This window comes from Amphiura filiformis, chromosome 5, assembly GCF_039555335.1.
Source record: "Amphiura filiformis chromosome 5, Afil_fr2py, whole genome shotgun sequence".
Lineage (NCBI taxonomy): Eukaryota > Metazoa > Echinodermata > Ophiuroidea > Amphilepidida > Amphiuridae > Amphiura > Amphiura filiformis.
The window spans coordinates 54,806,359-54,828,150 of record NC_092632.1 but is presented as its reverse complement, the minus strand read 5'-3'; the positions used below and the strand labels follow the sequence as shown (position 1 = coordinate 54,828,150).

General features: G+C 37.1%; 1 protein-coding gene across 1 annotated transcript in view; it reads right to left on the bottom strand.

Annotated features, from left to right (window-relative positions):
- Positions 1-21,792, bottom strand: part of LOC140153382 (son of sevenless homolog 2-like) — a 56,801-nt gene that overhangs the window by 31,006 nt on the left and 4,003 nt on the right. The window contains 3 exon segments of the mRNA XM_072176122.1: positions 813-893; positions 2,387-2,470; positions 8,605-8,880. Coding sequence (XP_072032223.1) covers positions 813-893; positions 2,387-2,470; positions 8,605-8,880 — 441 coding nt within the window.

The window sequence follows — 21,792 nt, the reverse complement described above, 5'->3', positions numbered from 1 at the left end:
ATATCTCTAGTCCAGGGACTAAGGGGGAGGGTGCAAAAGTATGCATTCTGCCAGTACTCAACATGCTAGATCATGAACTCAAAAAATTACATTGCGTGCATAACCTGCTTGCTGTATGGTTAGCCATAAAAAATTTGTTGTGACGGCTGTCTGTGTCAGAGTTTCACCAATGACCCTGAGAAACGGAAGTGCTAGTATGACCCGAAGGGCGCCACCAACATGTGAACGTCACCAATCAGACGATATGTTACGGCTAGCCATAACAAACATGTTGTGACATACATGGTCAAGCAATTGACCAATCCGTTTATGAGTCCTGAGACTGGAGATAATCTGTATCCATGAAAATTACAAGTTTTAGTGATATTTTAGCAGAAAATCATTGATCTGTTTGTGGTCTTTATTCCATGGTTGATTCCCAGTGTGCTGAACTTTCATTAGGTAAAAGAATCAGCAATGCTGCCCGAGATCGAGCTGGGATCAAACGAACTCTCAGATTTTACTGCACGGTCAAACAGATACATGTATGTAGAGGAGACCATGGTATTCTTTGGTACCAATAGTTATGGTGCTTCTTCTGTGTTCTCCATAACCGTGCATTGCAGGACAAAATATTCCGATAATCACCCATATCGCCATTATGAGCCATATGGTCCTCTTATTCAGTCAGTATGCTCATGTCAGCATTTACCATATGCCCACAAGGGTTCCTGAAATTAACCCTTACTCTTGGTCAAGTTATATATCAATTCAATTACACTAACAATATGTTTTTTTTCTTGGGCACACATGCTAACCAATGCAAAGCTTACCTTATCTGCACACATTGCTACTTTTATATCCTGACAACTAATTTCCAGATGTACAATATTTGTGACATAATTCCCAGCCAACTGAAAATAAATCGGACAAAAGAATAAAATATATATGTTATAACATAAGACAATTAAAAGAGCATTTTGTGATCCGCAGCAATTACAACACATTGTCTATGGAGCATCATCCCCCCCCCCAATTTTCTCCAAAAAAGTTGAAATTTTTATACCACTGAAAACCTCTGGCTACATAATGTTTATGTACAAAATATTTCTTGCAGATTAATTCGTTTAGTAGAAATATTACAAAATTAGAACGCATTGTCTATAAAGCAGTGTAAGGGCTCATATTGAAATACCCTACCACGTTTTCACACAGAAAGAAGGCAGGATTCCCCTCGCTTAAGCATGCGCCTCAGGAAAGCTCGGTCATAAAACGGATGGATTATATGCATCAGTGATACACCCTGCCCAGGATTCTAACAAAAGAAGGCTAGCACAGGAAAGCTGCAGGATGGCGCACACCTTCCTGTGTAAGGGAATTTCAATATGAGCCCTAAGACACATAATAATGCATATATATATAACTCCCAAATGCAAAATCGGAATCAAATGAAATTTTAGGAATAAGCTTTTATTTTTTTTGCGGATCAGATCCTTTATACCAATTAACAATCCTCATACGGAGCTACATAAATAGCTGTGCTCTGATCTTGATGTAACATATATGCCGGTGCATATGCAGATGCAGAAAATCAATTTTTCCAATTTCAGATTAAAGTTTAGAAAAGGTTTTAGACTTACCACATCAGACATGACCCTTAAAGCATGCAACATTTTCCTCAGGACTTTACTTTTTGCACTCAATATGAACACCGTACCAAATAGCTACCTTTTTCAACTACTGACTCTCTGTCCAATAAATGCATACATTCCTAGCTCGAATGGCAGTGTAAATGCATTAAGTCATTAAAATTATCCATGCACAGACATGGAACAATTATTGACGTAATACATAATCATATTTGAATCATACAATGAAAATTTGAAAGGACGTTAAAAGGACGTAAAAGGACATAAAAGGTTGCATCACAGAATGAAAATTTGAAACAACTTTGTAATGAAAAAAAAAAAATATATTGTAAATATGACAATCTGCCAACCAGTGTAGGTTTTCATGTATGGTCACTATCTGGTTTATCCTCTTACATACAATATGGCCCCTATGCACAAAACAAGTTAGCCCAGGCCTAACTTTAAATCTGGTCTAAAAAATGAGTCATCACCGACTGCTTGTTTGCTTGCATGATGATGCTTGTCACATTCGGAGAACAAACTAGTGTGCCTCTATAGATGAGTTAACTTGTGACATCATTGCCAAGTAGATTGTTCGTTGCCTGGCAGTATGCATGCGCATCATATTTTGTTCAGGGCCCATGCTTTTAAAACTCCCGCTACATTACAATAAGGCCATTGAACAGTGTAGTGGTTGTTTGTAGTTCGCTCTAAAGTCAAGGAGAGTTGGCATTCCTGCAATTGATGCTAATGCGGTATTATTTTGTACATCTTACCTTCAGTATATCAGCAGCAATATACTCAAGGACTGCACCTAGATACAAGGACATCTGTGAGTCCACTCTGTAGCCAAGAATCTCCTGTAAAAGAAAATCAATTTTACGCAGTTTGTAATTACGGTGGCAACAACAAAGATTTTAAATAATGAAGATTTGTAAAAATATACAAAGAATATGCAAATAAGGTCTTTAATATAAATATAAATGTGCAATTAAAAATATAGAACACACAAGGTCATTATACTCTATCACCCCACCAAGATATAACTTTTATAAGCTGCACAGTGGTGATATGCAAATCTCATAAATATTTTCCCCACCAGGGGTGAGATTCCTTCAAAGACCCAGGTCAATATTCACATTTTGGGTCTTTTCTACACAAAATATCTCAAAAATAATACAAAAGTGTGACCCCGGGTGGTGTCACATGAAAGAGAAAAAGTTTAAAATGTGTGACAGTGGTATTCCATAATATATCACCAAAGCACCATGGTTCAGCTATGGTGCGGTAACCGCTCAAACTTTCCTGAACTTGTCCATGTCAAGTTTGGACTTTAAGTTGATCTTTAATTATTTTATTTAAAAAATTCTTTTAGGCATCAAGCAGGCAATTATTGGTATAAAATTAATTTTAAGAGCTTTGACTTTAGCAAGTATTTATCTGTGAATATGAGTAATTTTTGAGTTTCAGCTTGTTTTCTTTACCACTGTTTACAGGTACTTTAAAGATGGCAACATCATTGTGTTCAATTTGTAAAATTTTTGAAGTAACTTTCATGACTGATTTTTTTGCGAAAAAAATACTAATTATATATTTTGATGCCGTCATATTTTATGACGTCAGCATAGTTGATTGCATTGTGCTTGGAAGATTTTACAATTACTATTACGTAACAAATTCAATGGGATGTGAACAGTCCACAATCCAGGGCTAGAATATTTAACTCCCACTCATAGTGCATCATATGATGAAGTATTAATTAATGCATATCACAAATGCAATTTTACTATTACCTAAAAACTGATAAAAAAACAAAACAGTTGGCAGGATAGCAATTGTAACTAACGAAGCAAACAATTATTTAAGCTATTAAGCTCATTGTCCATTCAATTGCATAATTCAATCACAGTATATGAAGACCCTGGATGGTTGTATATGGCATTATGTACATCCCTGCCATGCAGAGCAACCCTGGACTAAACCCAGACCAATGAACATGTATACCTAACCACGGTACCTGGAGTAATATATTACACATAAATCTATTGGTAGTCAAACCGCAAAATGATGATAAAAAGCAGTCAAATTATATAGCAAATTTTATGTTGAACATATAAAAAAAAAGGTTTCGCAATCAAAAAACTTTGCATTCATTACTTCTACTTATTTCATATAAAAGCAATTAGCTGAAATAATGAAATAAATCACTTCAAATTAATTCAAAAATCCTTGCAAAATTGTAATGCTCATGGTGAGAATTGTATTTATTTTTCCTTATTTTAGAGGGGGATGAATGGTGTTGTAGTATTTTGTTGCTATAGTATTACTATGCGAGTGAGCATAACTGCCTCTATCTAGGCACCGTTATTGACCTGGGAATCAAGGACTCCTCCTAACATACATGCATCTACTGCTTTTACACAGCCAGCTCTTTTGTTGCACGATGCTTACAGTTCCTCATTTCCTAAATTTGCATATATATATTATGTATTTATGATGTTACCATATTCATTTAATTATTAAAAGCTATAAATTACATGATGATGGTGTGTGGCGAAACAAAGGTCAAACTAAGCATAGCAAATATAGGATATGTAGTTATGCGTTTATAAAATGGCTGCCCCCTGAAACTCTTGAGTGGCAAGGGTCAAACACTCAAGACATGCTGTCCATTAAATTAATGCCAAAGGATGTACCATCCCTATACCTGCTAGGGGTGATTGGGGGGGTGGCCTAAAAGTGTTGTCTGACCTCAACGCCACTAAAGGGGAACCAACCAGTATTTTCTTGTGGATTTGGCAGGGTATGGGCTAATTAGCGAAGATAATAAATAAATAAATGTAGACATTTATATAGCGCTTTATGCCGTAAACAGCCTCAAAGCGCTTTACATTTATTCCACCGTCATTAGAATATGTCGGAACCACGTTTGCAGCCTACAAGTGGCACAGGGTCCATCAGTACAACGACTGTGACTACCCCTAACAGCTTCCCATTGCACCTGGGTGGGGTGAGGCAAGCGAGGCAAAGTTAATAGCGAAGATGATAGCTTGAGCTACAATCTCAGAAAAACTATATTAAGAACATTCCCATGTTAATACAACATTGCACATACTATTTGAGGCACTTGAAACTAAGAAATATAGTAGTATAGCATTGCCTCAATGCTCCTACCCACCCCTTTACCGACCTATCCATGTTTGCAGAATATAGTGATGAGAATATGTGGTATGATAACTGATCAAGCAAAATCAGTCTGAAGTTGGGCATATTCAATTTTCAGCCGGGATTCAGAGTCTATGTTGGCATTTCCCTTTGTTTTTATCATCAGCAGTGGCATGCACAAGCGAGGGAGCTGCAATCCCCCAATATTGCTTAAAAGTTTTGGGAAATGCACCCAGTCAGTCAAAATTCTGGATTAACCTATTATTTATGGTGAGCGAAGCGAGCTGAAAAACAGTCGGGGAATAGAGACCTGTGGCACCCCATACTTTTGCAAACCTGTGGACGCCACCAGGCCACGACAAATCGCCTGTCCGATATTACTGTTGTCTGACACTACTATTACCGGTACTATTGCCTGCCCAATCGGGCTAGCTAAAAATTCAAATTTGTCACGGCCTGGACACCACAGATCATCAGGTTCATCTTGCTATGCAATTTAACCTTGAAATGTGTTCTATGGTAGTCAGGTTTGGGTGAAGATGGCCTATCTATGTATTGAGCATTTAATATATTTTGTTGAATTTTGCAGGGTTAGGGTTAAACTTGCTCAAACTTATGCATCCTTTTGTTATTGTTATAATGTAACTTATAGCCAGATCCTGAACCGGGGAGGCGGATGTTAATCGACCCATTCAAAATATTCAAGCTCAGAAAAATGAGGTAGCAAAAATGGACTCAAGGACAGGAAGAAAAGGAAAAGGGGCAAAGTACAAGGAAAATGGGGATAGAATAAATATCAAAAGAGCAAACATGAGCCAATAATTATACCTGAACCATCAAAAGTGAAAGATGACTTGTTTTCAAAATCATTCATCCAATAATATAGCCTTTGTTTGTGTAGTTCCTATGCTTACATGTACATGTATAAGGGGCTCAGAAAGTGAACTGTCAGAGAAATAACAAAGTGTTGCCTCCTTTTACACTATGCAAATTTCCTAAAAATCCAAAATGTATTATTCTTAGTCAGTGGGAGTGGTCTAGTTCGTAGACACATTTCTGATTGGACAATCGCATGATTTTGGGTGCCGTCTATCAGGCCGTAGACGTCATCATGCGTCTTGATAATGCGTAACACGCGTGTAGAGATGCGCGTATGTATCGCGCTGGATGCGTAGACTAGTGCGGAATACGCGAACGCGCTAGCACTACGCGCAACAGAATACGGGAAGTTGTAAACAAGTTTCGTTCATTTTATAATGAGGGGAGTTTTTATTACGGTAACTTAGTTTTTACTTTAAAAAAATTGTTTACAGTTATTAAAATAGGCCTAATATTTAACTGACTAAGAATGAGAATAAGCGATAGGAATTTTTATTTTGCCTATCCTCTACCTATGATAGGCGACAGGCAGGTCCAATATTTTTATCGTAGTGGATACCGCTGCGCCGCATCCACTACTCAAAATATTGGACCTGCCTGTCGCCTATCACACGATAGAGGATAGGCAAAATAACAATTCCTATCGTTTATTCTCTAACTAACTTGACCTCACTGATATTCAACATGCCTTCGAAGATGGGGGCACATAATAGTGGCGATCATTTTCACCAAGTTTATTGAAAATCTAACAATCTTGGATTGATGACGCTCTTGGATTTTTTTCCACCCGATACTGGCATTACCCAAATAAATAATACCAACCCGACCCGACCTATCCTGAAAAATCATGAACAAACCCACCCGATTCTGACTAATTTATTTTTTTGCACACTCGACCGGCTGATCCGAACTTCTGTTAACCTCATCCCGATCCATTTTAGCTTTTCCAAATCCGATCCGAAGTTTCAAATCAGATCAGATCAACGTTAAATGAAAACTAAGAACTACATGTATGCGTCACCCATCTATCTAGGATACTAAAATAATGAGCGAAGTGTGTGTGTCTGTGTGACCGGCCATGCGTTTCGCCGCGCTTTGACGCAACAATCCAATATTTCAGATATGAATAGGTATCGGGAAAAGCATGTTGAGCGAGTGGTAGTCATCAGAGGCCAAGGTCAAAGGTCAAACTTTCAAACTTTGTCCGATCGAGCTCAAACTTGGTGTGCAGAATCCTTGATACGAGGGCAATGTATGTGTGAAACAAAATTGAGGTCAACCAAGGTCAAAGGTCATGATCATGGAGTGTTCAAATTTCAAACTTTGCCCAATCAGGCTCAAACTTGGTGACTGGAATCCTTTATACAAGGGAAATTTATGTGCAAAATAAAATGAAGGTCAACCGAAGTCAAAGATCATCAAGGAGGGTTCAAATTTCAAACTTCGTCCGATCGGGCTTAAACTTGGTGGGTGGAATCCTGCATTATGATGATGTAAAAAAATATAATCAAGGTCATCTGAGGTCAAAGGTCCTCCAGGGGCTAAATTTTAAAACCTAAACGTTGCTTAATCGGGCTTAAAAGTGGTAAAAAGAATCCTCAATATGATGGGAACATGTCAAAAAGTCAAAAGGGGTCATCAGGGGTCAAATAGCATCGCTATTTGCTACTCTCACGGCTACCTGGTGAACTATTATTAATAATTATGGGTTTATAATATAATTGAAGACCGAATTTCAGATTTCCGGGTTGCCCCGTAAGGCGTTACTTGAGCCATTGACCTTTGTCTGGTGCCCACATCTTATAAATTACTCTACATGATCCAATTTGGGTTACAATCGCTGAAGAAGATGTTGAAGAGGAAATAGCAAAATAATGTCTGGTTGACTTTTTTATCACACACATACATACATTTTTGTTACACACAGACATACAGATTGTGCTCATTTCACAGTCCCCCTTTCAAACTATTTGTTTGGCAGGTACAATTTAAGTGTGCACTGCTTGGATTTAGCACTTGTTCAGTGCCTGTATGGGACCATGACAACCCCTCTCTGACATTACAAAATCCACCCACCTCGAGGAACTAGAACTACAGTAAGCAAAAGAATTAAGGTAGCAGTTGTTTTCACCCCTGTATATCCTAAGTAAAGACAAATATGTCAAAATTAAAACAAGCAGTCGATGCCTGCACTCTTTAGTTCAGATTTACGACCTTATTTGTTGAAATTGGTTGAGAATTAAAGAAACAGTGATCCAAAACCTAATGAAGATACAAATAAAAAGTTGCACTTTTGTGTTCTAATCAACAAAAACACTTTCTGTACAAATCAATAGGGCATGCAATGTGGTCAATTGCAACTTTTAAATTTGCATCTTCCTTCGGTTTTTGGATCGTTGTGTCTTTATTTTTTTAACAATGTCAACGAATGAGGTCTTAAATTTGAGCTAAAAGATGCAGCTATTGGCTGTTGGTTCCAATTATGACATATCTGCCTTTGTTTAGGATACACAGGGGGTGAACATAACTGGTACCTTAATTATTTGGCTTACTGTAGTTCTACTTGGATTATACTAAGCACCGGAGGAAAACACGATCACAGTATTTGCTTTTTTTCAAAGCTGGATAAAGTTGTGCATCTTAATTACTGCTGTTTATATTGAACAGCCAGGGACATATTGAATTAATATTAATATGTATTGCTAGCTGTTCAATAGAAGCAAAGGTAATTAAAATGTACAACTTCATCTCAGAAATTCTAATTTTTTGCAAAGTAGCAGAATTTCTCTAGTTCCAACCTTCAAGTAAGTAATTTTTTCATTTTTTTGCATTTATTCAGGAAATATTGTTTTTTTTTTGCGTTTTTGGACAATTGTGGTGCATTTTTTGACTTCCAAAATCGTGTTTTTATCCGGTGCTTAGGCCTATTATACTTATATCATTCACTTACCTTTAGCAATGGATGGATCTTATCAATAGGCAGCACTGTTGTAGGCATCTTCTTCTTTCCTTCTTGTTTAGACTTTTTCTCCAAGGCACCACGTGCCTCGTTGATAGCCCACTGATCTATAGGATGAGGGAAGGTCTTCTGCACTCGATCCTCCAGATGCTGGACACTATGAGGTTGGCCAGAACACAACATGCCAAGAAGGCGAATGATCAGAGATTCAATGTACTCTAAGGCAGCCTCTTCCACAATCAACGATGGATGCACTTGCCTTTGCACCTGCACATAGATAAAATGTTAAAGAGATCAATTATACGACTTATTCAATAAGATATAGGAGATATAAACACTTTGACCCACCAAATGTACTGCATAGGTTGGTACAATGATAGCCCTTGGGTCTCTATATACTCTTCAAGTATACAAGGATTCCATATGTTGTCTATTATGGATCACAGGGCACCAAATGTTAAAATTAAAAATGAGCAGCATCAAAGTGACAAGATTAGCTGTAAAACTACAACGGCACTAGGGCTCATATTTGGCTTTATGCTGTTGCCTTTTGTAGCTTTTGATTGGGTTAGTGCACCTCTTTATATTTACCACCAATTTGGGTGGTTCTTAGTGGTCAATTCAAATATTTATGACAGCAACCACCTAAAACACAGATTAATCACTATGTAAATCTTACTTCTACAGAAGTTATGTTCACATTGTCGGACGTATGCCTGGTGGAACTTGGTCGGCGCAAGTTGCTAGGAGTAGCGGTAGGAGCTGCCAGGAGTAGTGGCAGTGTGAACGATGGTCAGCGTAAGTTCCGCCAGGCGTAAGTCAGACGATTTACTCCTGACAAAAGTCAGGAGTAGCGAGCTGGGTGTAACCTCCGCCAGGCGTAAGTTGCAATGTGAACGCTGCTACGTCTGGCACCCGGTGTAAGTTTGACCTTTTGTTGGTCGGAACTAAGAAATTACATATCGCGTGATTGAAAAAGGTCACGGAAACAGCGAAAGTGGAGCCGATGTTTACACCGACCAGAAGTGAATGCTTGGTGGAACTGGTCGGCGTAGTGCTAGGAGTAGGTTATGTGTGGACACGCGGTAGGAGTAGCAAAAAAGTAGTCTCTGAGAAAAGAGGTAAATAAGGAAAAGGGCCCCCCCTAGTAGCATTTTATACTAAGTTTACGCTAGGTGTAACTCAAAATGTGAACATGACTAGAGAATCACTTTTTGGGATACACCATGTTCAAACCTTGACCTGTTTTGGTCAATAAATTGCTCAGAAACAAATGAAATACCTTTTCCAAAATTTTTGAATGATCAATAATTTTTTAAATACAGTATCCCAAACTTATCAAAAGAGCTGGCTATTTTCATCAATTTTACATAAATGGCATTGTAGATGTAAACAATAACAAAAACAACATCACATCATATGGTATCAGCAGGTGGTAAAGTTGTAAACATTTACAATCTATTTTTACCCTGCCAGATTTTGAAGTAGATAAGCTAGTCCACCAGAAAACAGTGGCATGATTACATGCACACTTACAATTGTGACTATTTTAAGACAAGCTTGGCAAGGACCTAAAATTGATGAAATTATTATCCCACTCCTACATGTATGTATGAAACACTGCTTGGGAGTTTTGGTTGTTATTCAACAACAACACCTACAGATTTTTATCAAACAAAATATCGCCATTTTATACATTCATAATAGATATCTGAAGACAAAAAATAAAGTTAATAACACCTAAATAAAACAAATAGGGATGGCAGTCCCAGATAGGTCGTCCGAAGTACATGTATGGTTGGCAGTCCCAGATAGGTCGTCCGAAGATATGGGTAGTGAACATTATACATTTTAACTTAAGGCTACATCGATCTTGAGTTTCCCATCACATAATTTCTGAAAACAAGTGAGGTAACTTTTTCATTATTCATTATTTTTCCGACTTTCATTATATGACCAAAAAGAGGTAGCTGGACCCGCTTGGTGAATAAATGATTCATTTGGGATTTGAACTTGGCACATTTCATGTAAAATGCTTGCTGAAAACGAGGAGGACATTTTTGTTATTTCCACATGGAAATCACTGGGTGAAGCTATGCAGTGCAGACTGTGAAGTGACCTTAGACATGGTGAGGCCAGAGCCCGTTGGCGTGTCTAAACTTTAAACCAATGACACTGCAAGCATTAGCTCATTATCATACTGCTGACACATACACAATATATATGATATGAGTTACTGTGAACCTCTTTATGAATGAAATTTTGTTAACACTTTTGTGCTATCCGATAGGCTCTAATTTCTGGGTATTACCTTTTGGGCTTGCTATAAAAAAACAAATATTGCATAGCAGTTTTGCAAAAACACACTTCTACCCACCACACGAACAAATGTCATTATGTCAGACTAGTGTCGGAGGGGATATGCCATTGTTTTTCGTCTATTTTCCTTTTTCTTCTATCGGATGGACAATTTAAGGTCGGCTTTGGAGCAAAGCTAGCCATTTTTGACTAAAACCTTAACATTGAAAGTTGAAAGTAACAGCCAAACACGCAAACACACACCTGTTTGTAAATACCTGCAACCGATGGCCTCATTCTGCATGATTTAATACTATCTAACTGAGGACGCACACAAACGTTTCTAATCGACACACCGTGGACCTCACACACACACCAGACCACTTACTATCCAACCATGGCCTGTCCTGAAAACCAGTTTAGGGGGTTCTGTTCTGGACCTGTTTTAAATGCATTTAACGTTATTTGCTATGTCGTGGTTATACCATGCAACTAGGGATGGGTTATTCCATTTATTTTCCTACACGCTTAACGCATCAGTGATGCGTGCGTTAACGATTAACATGCATTGATCCAGCCCGCCTGGCGGCAAGATTTCATGAATATACGATAGGTGCGGTGCACCTCACAAAACCGGAATTTCTAACAGAATATGTTAGTACATGTACCAATGGTGCCGTACATAGGGTAAACTTCGCTAAGTCAACAGCACAAACATGTCAGAAACTATGCATTATTTATAATTATATTATAATGAATGTTTTGAGCAAGTTTCATGTAAATTATGAAGGTCGTCTTTAGATTTTGTTACTTTCAACTGTTAATTAGCATTGAAGAACGGATAATTGAAGGTTGAAAATGACTTGCGTGTTACACGCTTACCACAATTGCTAAACGCTTAACGGATCATGTGTGCGTTTAACGGTACATGCTTTTACCGTGCCCATGCCTACATGCAACCGAGGACGTCTACGGTCGGAGGCGTGTCCTTATTTGTGATGTGTGTATCCATTAATAGGTTCTTAGTTGCAGGTATTTACTAATGCACCCCCCCAATCCACAACCCAATCATTCACACACCCCAAACACCACCCAACCCCCTACTTATAACCACCGGCAAATGAGGATTTGAAAACCAAATAGAGTTTTTACTATCCAACCATGGACACACACGTTTGAGTTTTGTTCACATTTACTGTGGACATGGTTACGTTTTTACTTTTGCAGACTCACACTACACCATCAACTGTGGACATTAGCTATGCTTCCTTGAGGCATTTTACATCTAGAAACACCATCTAGGAACCATGGATGGACATCCACCATTCTTGTGCATCCCCTGTTGTACAGAGATTTCACACACACATACTATATATTAATTGCTTTTTCTTTGGAAGATCATACAAAAAAATGAATATTAAAGATAACCAGCATCCTGTTTGTACAAAAATGATCAAAATCCCAGATTTGAAGATATTTTTTTAATTAAAACTTTGAAAAGAATACATACTCCAACTTTGGTTGAAACAGAATTACTATAACCATTTTGATCGCAAACTATATAATAAATATATCATTTCAAGCCAGCTGAGACAGAAATATACTTCAGGCTCCTGTCCTTCATATTCACCCATGTTCTTGAATTTTAAAAATAGCTCTTCAAAACAATTGTAGGGTTTATTTGAAGGGGTAAAAAAGCCTGTTATACTGCCTTAGACTGCTGCAGTGTCTTCTGGGAGCCTAGACTTGTGTTGCCATGGAAACACTGATGTCAGTTCAGAAGCTTGGGCCTTCTCTTAGCCTCCTATTTGTGAATTTGTGTGGCAAAAAAGGCAATTCAACTGGATCACAACAGATTGGGCTCAACATACAGCTACATCTATGAATAGAGAGTATTCATGATTATTGCAAACATTTCATCCGGCATTTCATGAAACAAAATAATATGCTACCCTGCAAAACTGTTTTAAATAATACGTATTCTGTACTTTGGTTTAAATATATCTTGGTACATATATATGCATATTTATATAGGAGTGTTAATATAAGTAACTGATTTGTGGTACTGGGTACATAAACAGTGCTATTTTACTTTAATACACCAGCACCATACACAAACATTAAACAAAGTAAAAATAAGCTGCGAAAACCTAGATGTATTGTATATCATTGGTGCATAAACATGATCATATTGCCTGTATTTTAAATGGATGGATAATACATGTGAATCTAGCTCACTGATTAGTACCCCCATAGGCCCATGATGACACATCATATAACAAACAAATAGTGACATCATTAGTAAGACCATCATCACCATTTGTGATTCAGCCAGGTCTTTACTTAAAGTAAACGGTCTTCTGTCAGGCAACCAGATACATGTATCTAGTCACGGACCAGGCCTGTTGGCTGCTGTGGCTTTATTTTATAGCATCAGTATACATGTACATACAGGGCAACATGACTGTGTACTATGTGGTGGTCAGGTTTGTTGCCTTGCTCATCATTTTGCATTTTAAACCTGATGTAAATAATCCCATCAACAATGATGATACATTACCGTTTGGAATTGTCATCTGGTTTTATCTTGTTTAATTTCTGATAATCTGAGATTGCCTTTAGCGTGAAAACAATTTCAACAAATTCAAAGATTTGTGTTGAATTGTTTGTTTTCTCTTGTATGTTTTTCCTGTTTTCTCACTTTTTTTGGTTTTCTTTGATTCTTCCAATTTTATTTTCATTTTTGCTTCCACCCAAAAAAATGGTTATGAATTTAAGTGGTGGTTTTTCATTAGCTCCAAATTCCCTGGACAAGTACTGAAACTTGGGGAGTTGATCCTGGTTCTGAAGGTTATTTGTGGATTGTCTTGGGTGCAAGGGTGAAATTTAGCGGGAGATGGGAGCCGTTTGGCCCCCAGAAACTCTGCAATGGCCCCTGGTTCCATCTCATTTGTAGTTGACCAGGGGACACTTTTCTCACAAAACTGGCCCCCTGGATAGTGAACCAAAAATATCAAATTTTAAAGCAAATAGTGCTTATTTAACCCATCCATCATTATCAGCATATCTTTATTTTCAATCGGCCCCTTGGTAATTGAAAGTGGCCCCTGGTTTCTTCAAATCTTGGTGAACCAGGGGCCACTTTTTTTCGTGAAGTGGCCCCTGGTTCAAGCTCTCTTATTTTCACCCTTGCTAGGGTGTGCGCTCTTGAAGCTGCGAAGTCCCTGAATTGTTGTTAAATGGTTTATGGAATGATGTGGGGCCATAGTGGTCAGCGACAACCTGTAAAGTGTGCTGAGGCTTGGGGATCAACGTCTAGCTTTTTTTCGTGGATATCTACTGAAAAATGTCATAAAAAGAGGATGCTAGGATCACTAAATCCTCCTTTAAGGGGTACCAGTACTACACCCCTGGCCAATTTTGTGCCTATTTTGCATTTTTCTCAAAAATTATAGCGCATTGGTGACAAGTAAGATATGTATATTATGGGGGCAAGGACTACAACTACTGCACTGAAAATTCAGCAACCCAAGGCAAGTAGTTATTGATTTATTGATCAAATATTGGTTTTCCCTCATTTTTGACTGTAACTCCACAACTGTTGTCCGTATTGAAATAAAATATACATATCTTACTTGTCACCAATGCGCTATAATTTTTGAGAAAATACAAAAATAGGCATAAAATTGGGCAGGGTGTAGTACCCCTTAATTGACGATTTTTTAAAGATGTTACAAAAAAACCAATGTTTTTCACTGAAAATTAATATTTTATTGAAAGATTATCTAACATTATTCAGTAGTTAAAATTGTCAAATGTCCCTAATGGGAGAAGCATTATTTTAACATTTGTGGGGATTTAAAAACAAATTGTCCCAACCTTCTCATTTTTCCCACTTGAAGGCAACAACACACTTTTTTTGGACCTAATTATCAAAAATATGTGTTTCTCTCAACTTCATGGAATGACCCCTATTTCATTGAACATGTTTAATTTTTTTTCAAATTACTGTGTGTGTTTAACTGTTCAGTGATCCATGACCTATTCCCTTCCATCTTCTTGAAGTAGGTCAGTAGGTCAATCAACAAAGTATCAGATACAGAGTAAGGACATTCCATTGCAATAACCTCATCATATGTAATAACAGTCCACATCAGCAAGGCCTTCTCAATAATAAACTGAGTCACACACTATTTACACCCATTACATGTACATGATATCAGGTTAGGTTAAAAATATCTGCAAGTGGGGGGGGGGCGCACACTTGTATTTTAACTTCATCTGCATATATCGTTTAGGATGCTCTTTCGGTGACAGAACACCTAAACTGTGAAATGAACTTTCCAAATCAATACTCAAGACAAAAGTACAGTTTTGCTGTGTCCGGTGTCCACTTTTCAAATATTGGGCCCACCTTATTAGTTTATAAAAATTCCCTTTAAAAGGGAAGGCCAGCCTCAATGCAGAAGAGGTCTTGTAAATAGTTTGGGTCACCGTGAAAGGCATTTTTAGGATCACGCTTACATCCATGTTACATGACAGTTCACCAAACCATCAATGCTGAGAACATGCACACTGAAACAGCAAAAAGCATTAACTCCTATAACTCCTGTCAACTCTTAATTTATTACTCCAAATTGTTCTGTATTTTTGTCTTTACTGCTTTTTACCCATGCTTATTATTAAAATCAAGAAATACACTGCAGTTGTTAGTTAATTCGCTATGTAAACTCAACTTACATGCACATTTTATTTTAAAATGATTTTATATTATTTCGCAATGTATAGTTTACTATAAAGTAGATAGGTTCCAGCCATTGTTATCAACCATTTTTGGTTTGTATTGGAACATCATTAGGCCAAACAAAAAATACTTACTGTATCTCAAAGCTCATAGCAGTTTCACAAACTTAATTTTGAACTAAGATGTCATTTTCGAGTGTTCAAAAGTACACAGCATAAAATTGTGAGGACCTATGTCACATGATCGATAACGCAAAATAACGAAACATTTTAATAAAACCTAAGCAAGCACAAGAATATTGTAAAAAACACAATTATTCACAACATTCTCTAAAATAACATAAAATATCAGTAGATATTCATATAGCGTGTTTATACTGAGCACCTCGCATTACCGCGAATTCACCTTCACCCGCATTTCAATCCTCTTGCATTCACCGGGTCGTTTCTACTGGGCTGAAAATGCAGGGTAACGATTCTCTACGCACGTTAATACGAGGGAAGGCGGAAGTCTCGAAAAACTTTTCGTGAACTTGGGGTCAGATTCAGGCCACTCGCGTAGATATTTCATTTTGTTCTTTAGGGATTTTTGCAGTTGCTGCATGGTGGCTTCTGGGCTGAATTGTTGCATTACAGCTTCCGTCATCTTTTTATGAGCATCAGCATTGCGTCTAGTCTTCCCATCTAAAATCTTCCTCACAACCATGTCTTGCCACTGATAAAATTAGAAACGCAACCATATCGTTCGACCAAATAATGGACGCTGTGTTTCTGTTTTTGTAGAGTTTGGTGGCGCTTTCGACACTGAGGTCATATGCACCATACACTTGACTTGACTTCAGATGGACATACATTGGATCAAAAATAAAATTAAATCAAAATGGACGCTGTGTCAGACCCCTTTTCTTTTTCAGACATGATTTAGGAGCTACCACGGTCAAGTAGAAATTATAGCAATCATAGCAAGATGAAATTATAGCAATTTAAAATATATATTATTGGTGTCAGATTGTGAGAATGAACCACATAAACTCCGCGCGAAATATTCGACCTGGTATGACTCTTGACCTTTCGCTTACGAGCCTTCCGGTATCACTCGCAAATCGTCACCCGATCTGTTTCCACTGCAAACGTTACCTCAAAAGGTGGTTGACGGATTCACTCGCATCACCGCGCACTCACCCCCACCCGATCTGTTTCTGCTGGGGCCGTTACCGCGTATTCCCTCTCGTCACCCCGAATTCACTCAAATTCACCCGCAACCGTTTGCTCAGTAGAAACAGGCTGTAAGGTAACACTGAATTTCAGGAGATATTCTAAAATAACTTGTTTTTTAAGGTTACTTTGCGTTATCGATCAAGTGACATACATGTAGGGCCTCTTGATTAAGATACGCAAGTGAATTTCCACGTAAAATCACCTGGCAGGCAGGGTGGGAGTTATTTGCTGTGTACCTGCTACACACACATATTGAGGAACTCACTTCGATTTGAATTTTATCTTCTTTTTTTTTTATCTCCAAGCCCAAACGTAATATGGTATTTACGATTCCAAAAATCAAAACGAGAAAGATTTTAAATTTTTTTTCACAAAGGAAAATTTTCCCGAAGAACGCATGTGAATTATTCATTCTCCATTGAAATGTGTACTAAGTGAAAAGTTGAATCCCAAAATTGGCACTTTCCCTAATTGTCAGTGCTTTGAAATTCATGGGAGTAAAAATATGGCCAATTTCGAACATATAATCCCCCCTCCCGAAAAACTCACCCACCATGCCCTCCGCCCCCCCTCATTTGGGCAATTTTCAATTTTGCTCATTGACGAGGCCCTATGTCACATGATCGATAACGCAAAATAACGAAACATTCTCTAAAATAACGGAAAATATCAGTAGATACCGTAAACGTTCGCCTACATGTAATGGCGCTATGGGCTCCCTTGACATAACTGGAATTTTAGACACAAACTAAAAGTACCCACCCATAAAAATCTCACCAGCAAATAAGGGCACGTACCCTTAATTCTTGTTGGGATTTTTAGAGGAGGGAGCTCTCTTTTTGTACATGAAATTTATCCCAAGGCAAGGAGCACAGGTGCGCCATTAGGCGAACGTTTACGGTATTCTAACACTAAATTTCAAGACATATTCTAAAATAACTTGTTTTTTTTTAAGGATACTTTGCATTATCGATCAAGTGACATAGGGCCTATTGTGGATGATTTGCACAATTGAAGTACATCAAATATCAATTGTTCAATGTGAAAATCGAATTAAGTAACTTTTCTCCCAAAATTGTCTCAGAATTTAATGATTTTACGACAAAAAAAAACAAAATGGAAATAAAAATAAATTTCCTGTTTGTTTGTTTGTTTCTTCTTTATACTGGGTCCATATTCAGGGGAAAAATTAAGTATTTTGTTGTTTCAGCTACATACAACATAGACACGCTTTTTTAATTTTAAAAGGTCACCCGGGTCAAATTTTAAACTTTGACAGATTGGTCTTAAACTTACATTGTAGCCAAATTCATGCGGGAGATTGAGAAAAATATGTGGAGTGAACATTGTAAACTACATTTAGTTGAAATCGGAGGTCAAAAGGTCAAGGTCAAATAATTGTCCAATAAGCCCAATCGGCATTAGAAGTTTGCAATGCATTGTGGGACAGTTTTTGCAGTTTTAGGACACTTTGTCCTTTGACCTATCAGGAAAATTGCTGTAATTATTAATATTTTATTTATTATTGTCATAATGTTATCATTAAAAATATTTAAATAATTAATTCATTTAATAATAATGTTTTTTAAGTTTGTTTTTATTCTAGTAACAAGTTTTAAATTATATTTTGTACGCACAAAACCCGAATTTTCCAGATAGGTCAAAGGGCAAAGTGTCCTAAAAAAACCGGAAGTTACAACAGCGATTTGGCTTATTGGGCTTAAACTTCGTGAGTGGAGTCCTTGATATTGGCGGAATGCAGAGGTCAAATTTTAAACTTTGTCAGATTGCCTTAAAAACTTGGAAAAGTTCATGTATATGGGAGATTGAGAAAAATGCAAGGAGCATTATAAATTACATTTGGCTATAATTAGAGGTCAAAGGTTAAATTTTAAACTTGGTGAGTGGAATCCTTGATATGAGGGGAATGTGGAGGTCGAAGGACAAAGGTCAAATTCTAAACTTTGTCCGATTGGGCTAAAACTTGGTGAGTGGAATCATTTGAGGTCCAAGGTCACAATGAGGACAAATATCAAAGCATGCCAGATTGGGCATAAACTAATCATAGCAAATTTAAGGTGGTACTACACCCCTTGATAAATTTGTAACTATTTTTGCATTTTTCTCAAAAAATAATAAGACGCTGGTAACAAAAGTTATGTATATTATAGCGGCAAGGAATCCAGTTACTACACTGGAATTTCAGTGACTCAGGACAAGCGGTACGTTATTTATGGAATGTACCTCATTTCTTAACATATATAATGAACCACTTGTCTTGAATCACTGAAATTTCAGTGAAGTAATTGGATTCCTTGCCCCTAATATACATAACTTTTGTTACCAGTGTGTAGTTATTTTTGAGAAAAATGCAAAATTAGTCACAAAATTTATCAGGGGGTGTAGTACCACCTTAAATTGAAAAAAAAGAAAGTTCAATGAATGTGTCATGCTAATGGGTATATATGGTGCTAGTAGGTTTAAAAATTGTAAGGAATGGTGATGTTCATATCTTATGGTAAATTCAATGCATATTTTTTAAGTTGTTTTTTAAGGGATCTGGAATGAGCGTTTTGACAGTATTTTTTGTGGGACATGAGAGCACATCAGACATATCGAATTGCATTCTGAATACTGAAGAATGTCTTTCTTATATCAAATAATTTTCATTTTTTAAATTCACGATATAATACAAATTTTATGACAAATTATTAAAATTTGATATTTTTCACATTTTGATATATAACAGTCCTCGAAGTAAATTTTATAAATCTAATGATATATTCTTAAAGTGTATGTAGCTGGGAGGAAAAAGCCGACGATCAATTGAAAATTTTGACCTTTCATATTGAAGATATGGATTTTTTTCCCAAAAGACCTAATTTTTTTTTGGTGTTTTGGGAAAAAATCCATATCTTCGATACTGAAAGGTCAAAATTTTCAATTGATCATCGCCTTTTCATCCCACCTACATACACTTTAAGTATAAATCATCAGATTTATAAAGTTTACTTCAGTACTGCACAGTGTAATTTACCCATTACCAACTTCAAAGTAATGCGCCATATTGCCTTAGCTCCAAAGCTGCAGCACCCATATTTATCCAACAGTCAAATATGTTGTAAAATCACTCATTAACTTTCATGTTCATTTATTTTCAGATTCAAATTATTGTTAAATTATTCAAATGCTTATATTTACCCAATAACGTATTTGAGATTAAACATTGACTTTGTTGTATATTTTACACCCTGCTACGATTGGTACACGCAGTCAGCAGTACTAGTGTTTATGCATGCAGCGCGTGCATAGCTGAACCCCGTTCCCACACACACACACACAGCGGCCATGCGAAAGATGGATTTTTAATGTCACAAAAAACAAAAGATCCACCAAATTTGCAGCGGATCCGCCTCACAAGCTTCAGCGCATTCAACGCTACGATAATACACGATGTTAATTTGAGATAGACAGTGACATTCATAATTACAAAAATTAAATATTTGCAATTAAAAACTCGTGTTTTTGAACGATTCTGAATTTTATTAATGAAAATGCAGCGATGACGTCATTGGGTTAACGATTTTCCAACTGCTGATTGGTTGATTGCGTCACTGTCTGTGATCTGTGCATGCACGGTACGGTCCGTACGGAATGATTTTTCGTATGGGTAAAATACACTGTGTACTGTTAAATATCAAAAATATCAATTTTTAATCATTTGCCATAAAATGTGTATTACATTGCGAATTTCAAAAATCAAAATTATTTGATATCAGAAGGACATTCTTCAGTATTCAGAATGCAATTCGATATGTCTGATGTGCTCTAATGTCCCACAATAAATACTGTCCCAATGTTCATACCCTATCCCTTAAGGTTAGCAACTAATTTAAACTGTTGTGATTTGGTAGTTCATGTCGCATCTTGCAAATGGATCATTTCATGGCGAGTGTGTAGGAGAATTCAAATATCAAAGATATACTTTTGTAGATCCTGTAGTTCTTGAGTTATGTTGCAAAGAGAGCTGAAACAACAACACATCTGTAAATCGTGCATAACTCATAAACAACAATAAAGTTTTCACAGTACCCGGTATATGATTTGTAGAATGAACTTTTGCAAAACATCAAAGTGTTAGTTTTCAATAATATATTGATTTAGACAATGAAAATCTGGTGTTTTTTTGGTTGCTTTGACCAACAAAAAAGCGCATCACCTTAAAAAGGGTGCAACATTTGCTATCAACCATTGTTGACTTGTTTTGGAACTCAAATAGTTTTGTTTTTTAGCCATAAAATGGTCAAACAGATCTATACCTGTTAATTCACAGTCCACAGCCTACAGGATGTTTTTGGAAAACATGTTCCCAGCTAAATTTGCAATACAATTGTAAAATGAAAGGATTATATTCCATTCTGGCTCATGTCTGGAATTTTAATGATTGATTATGAATTATATGATGACATGATAATAGACATATTTGGTCTTTCCTTGAACTTAGTGGGGATGTCTACTAGTTGTTTTGACAAACAAGATCGCCTATTTCAGCGATCGAATTCGACGGTATCGCATCGCAAAATGCGATGCAATTTCTATCAACTGCTATGCACTTTTCCAAAATGCATAGCTAAAAGTGCTATACTGCTATGCAAACATGTGTTTTGCGTAGCACAAACTGCGATGCAAAAAAATGACTGAATTCGAACCCTGGCCTATTTTCATGTATGTTCGTGATCCACCAGTGGAGCTCCTGCGCCCCTCCGCAGAACTTCCGGTAGTGGATGTTCTGCGCTCGGGGGCGCAGAACATCCTCTGTCGGAGTAACTGCGCTCGGAAGCAAAATAATAGATTTTCTTATTATAATAACGGTGGATCATTGTTGCGCTCGGGCGCAGAGAATCCACGGTCGGAGTTCCT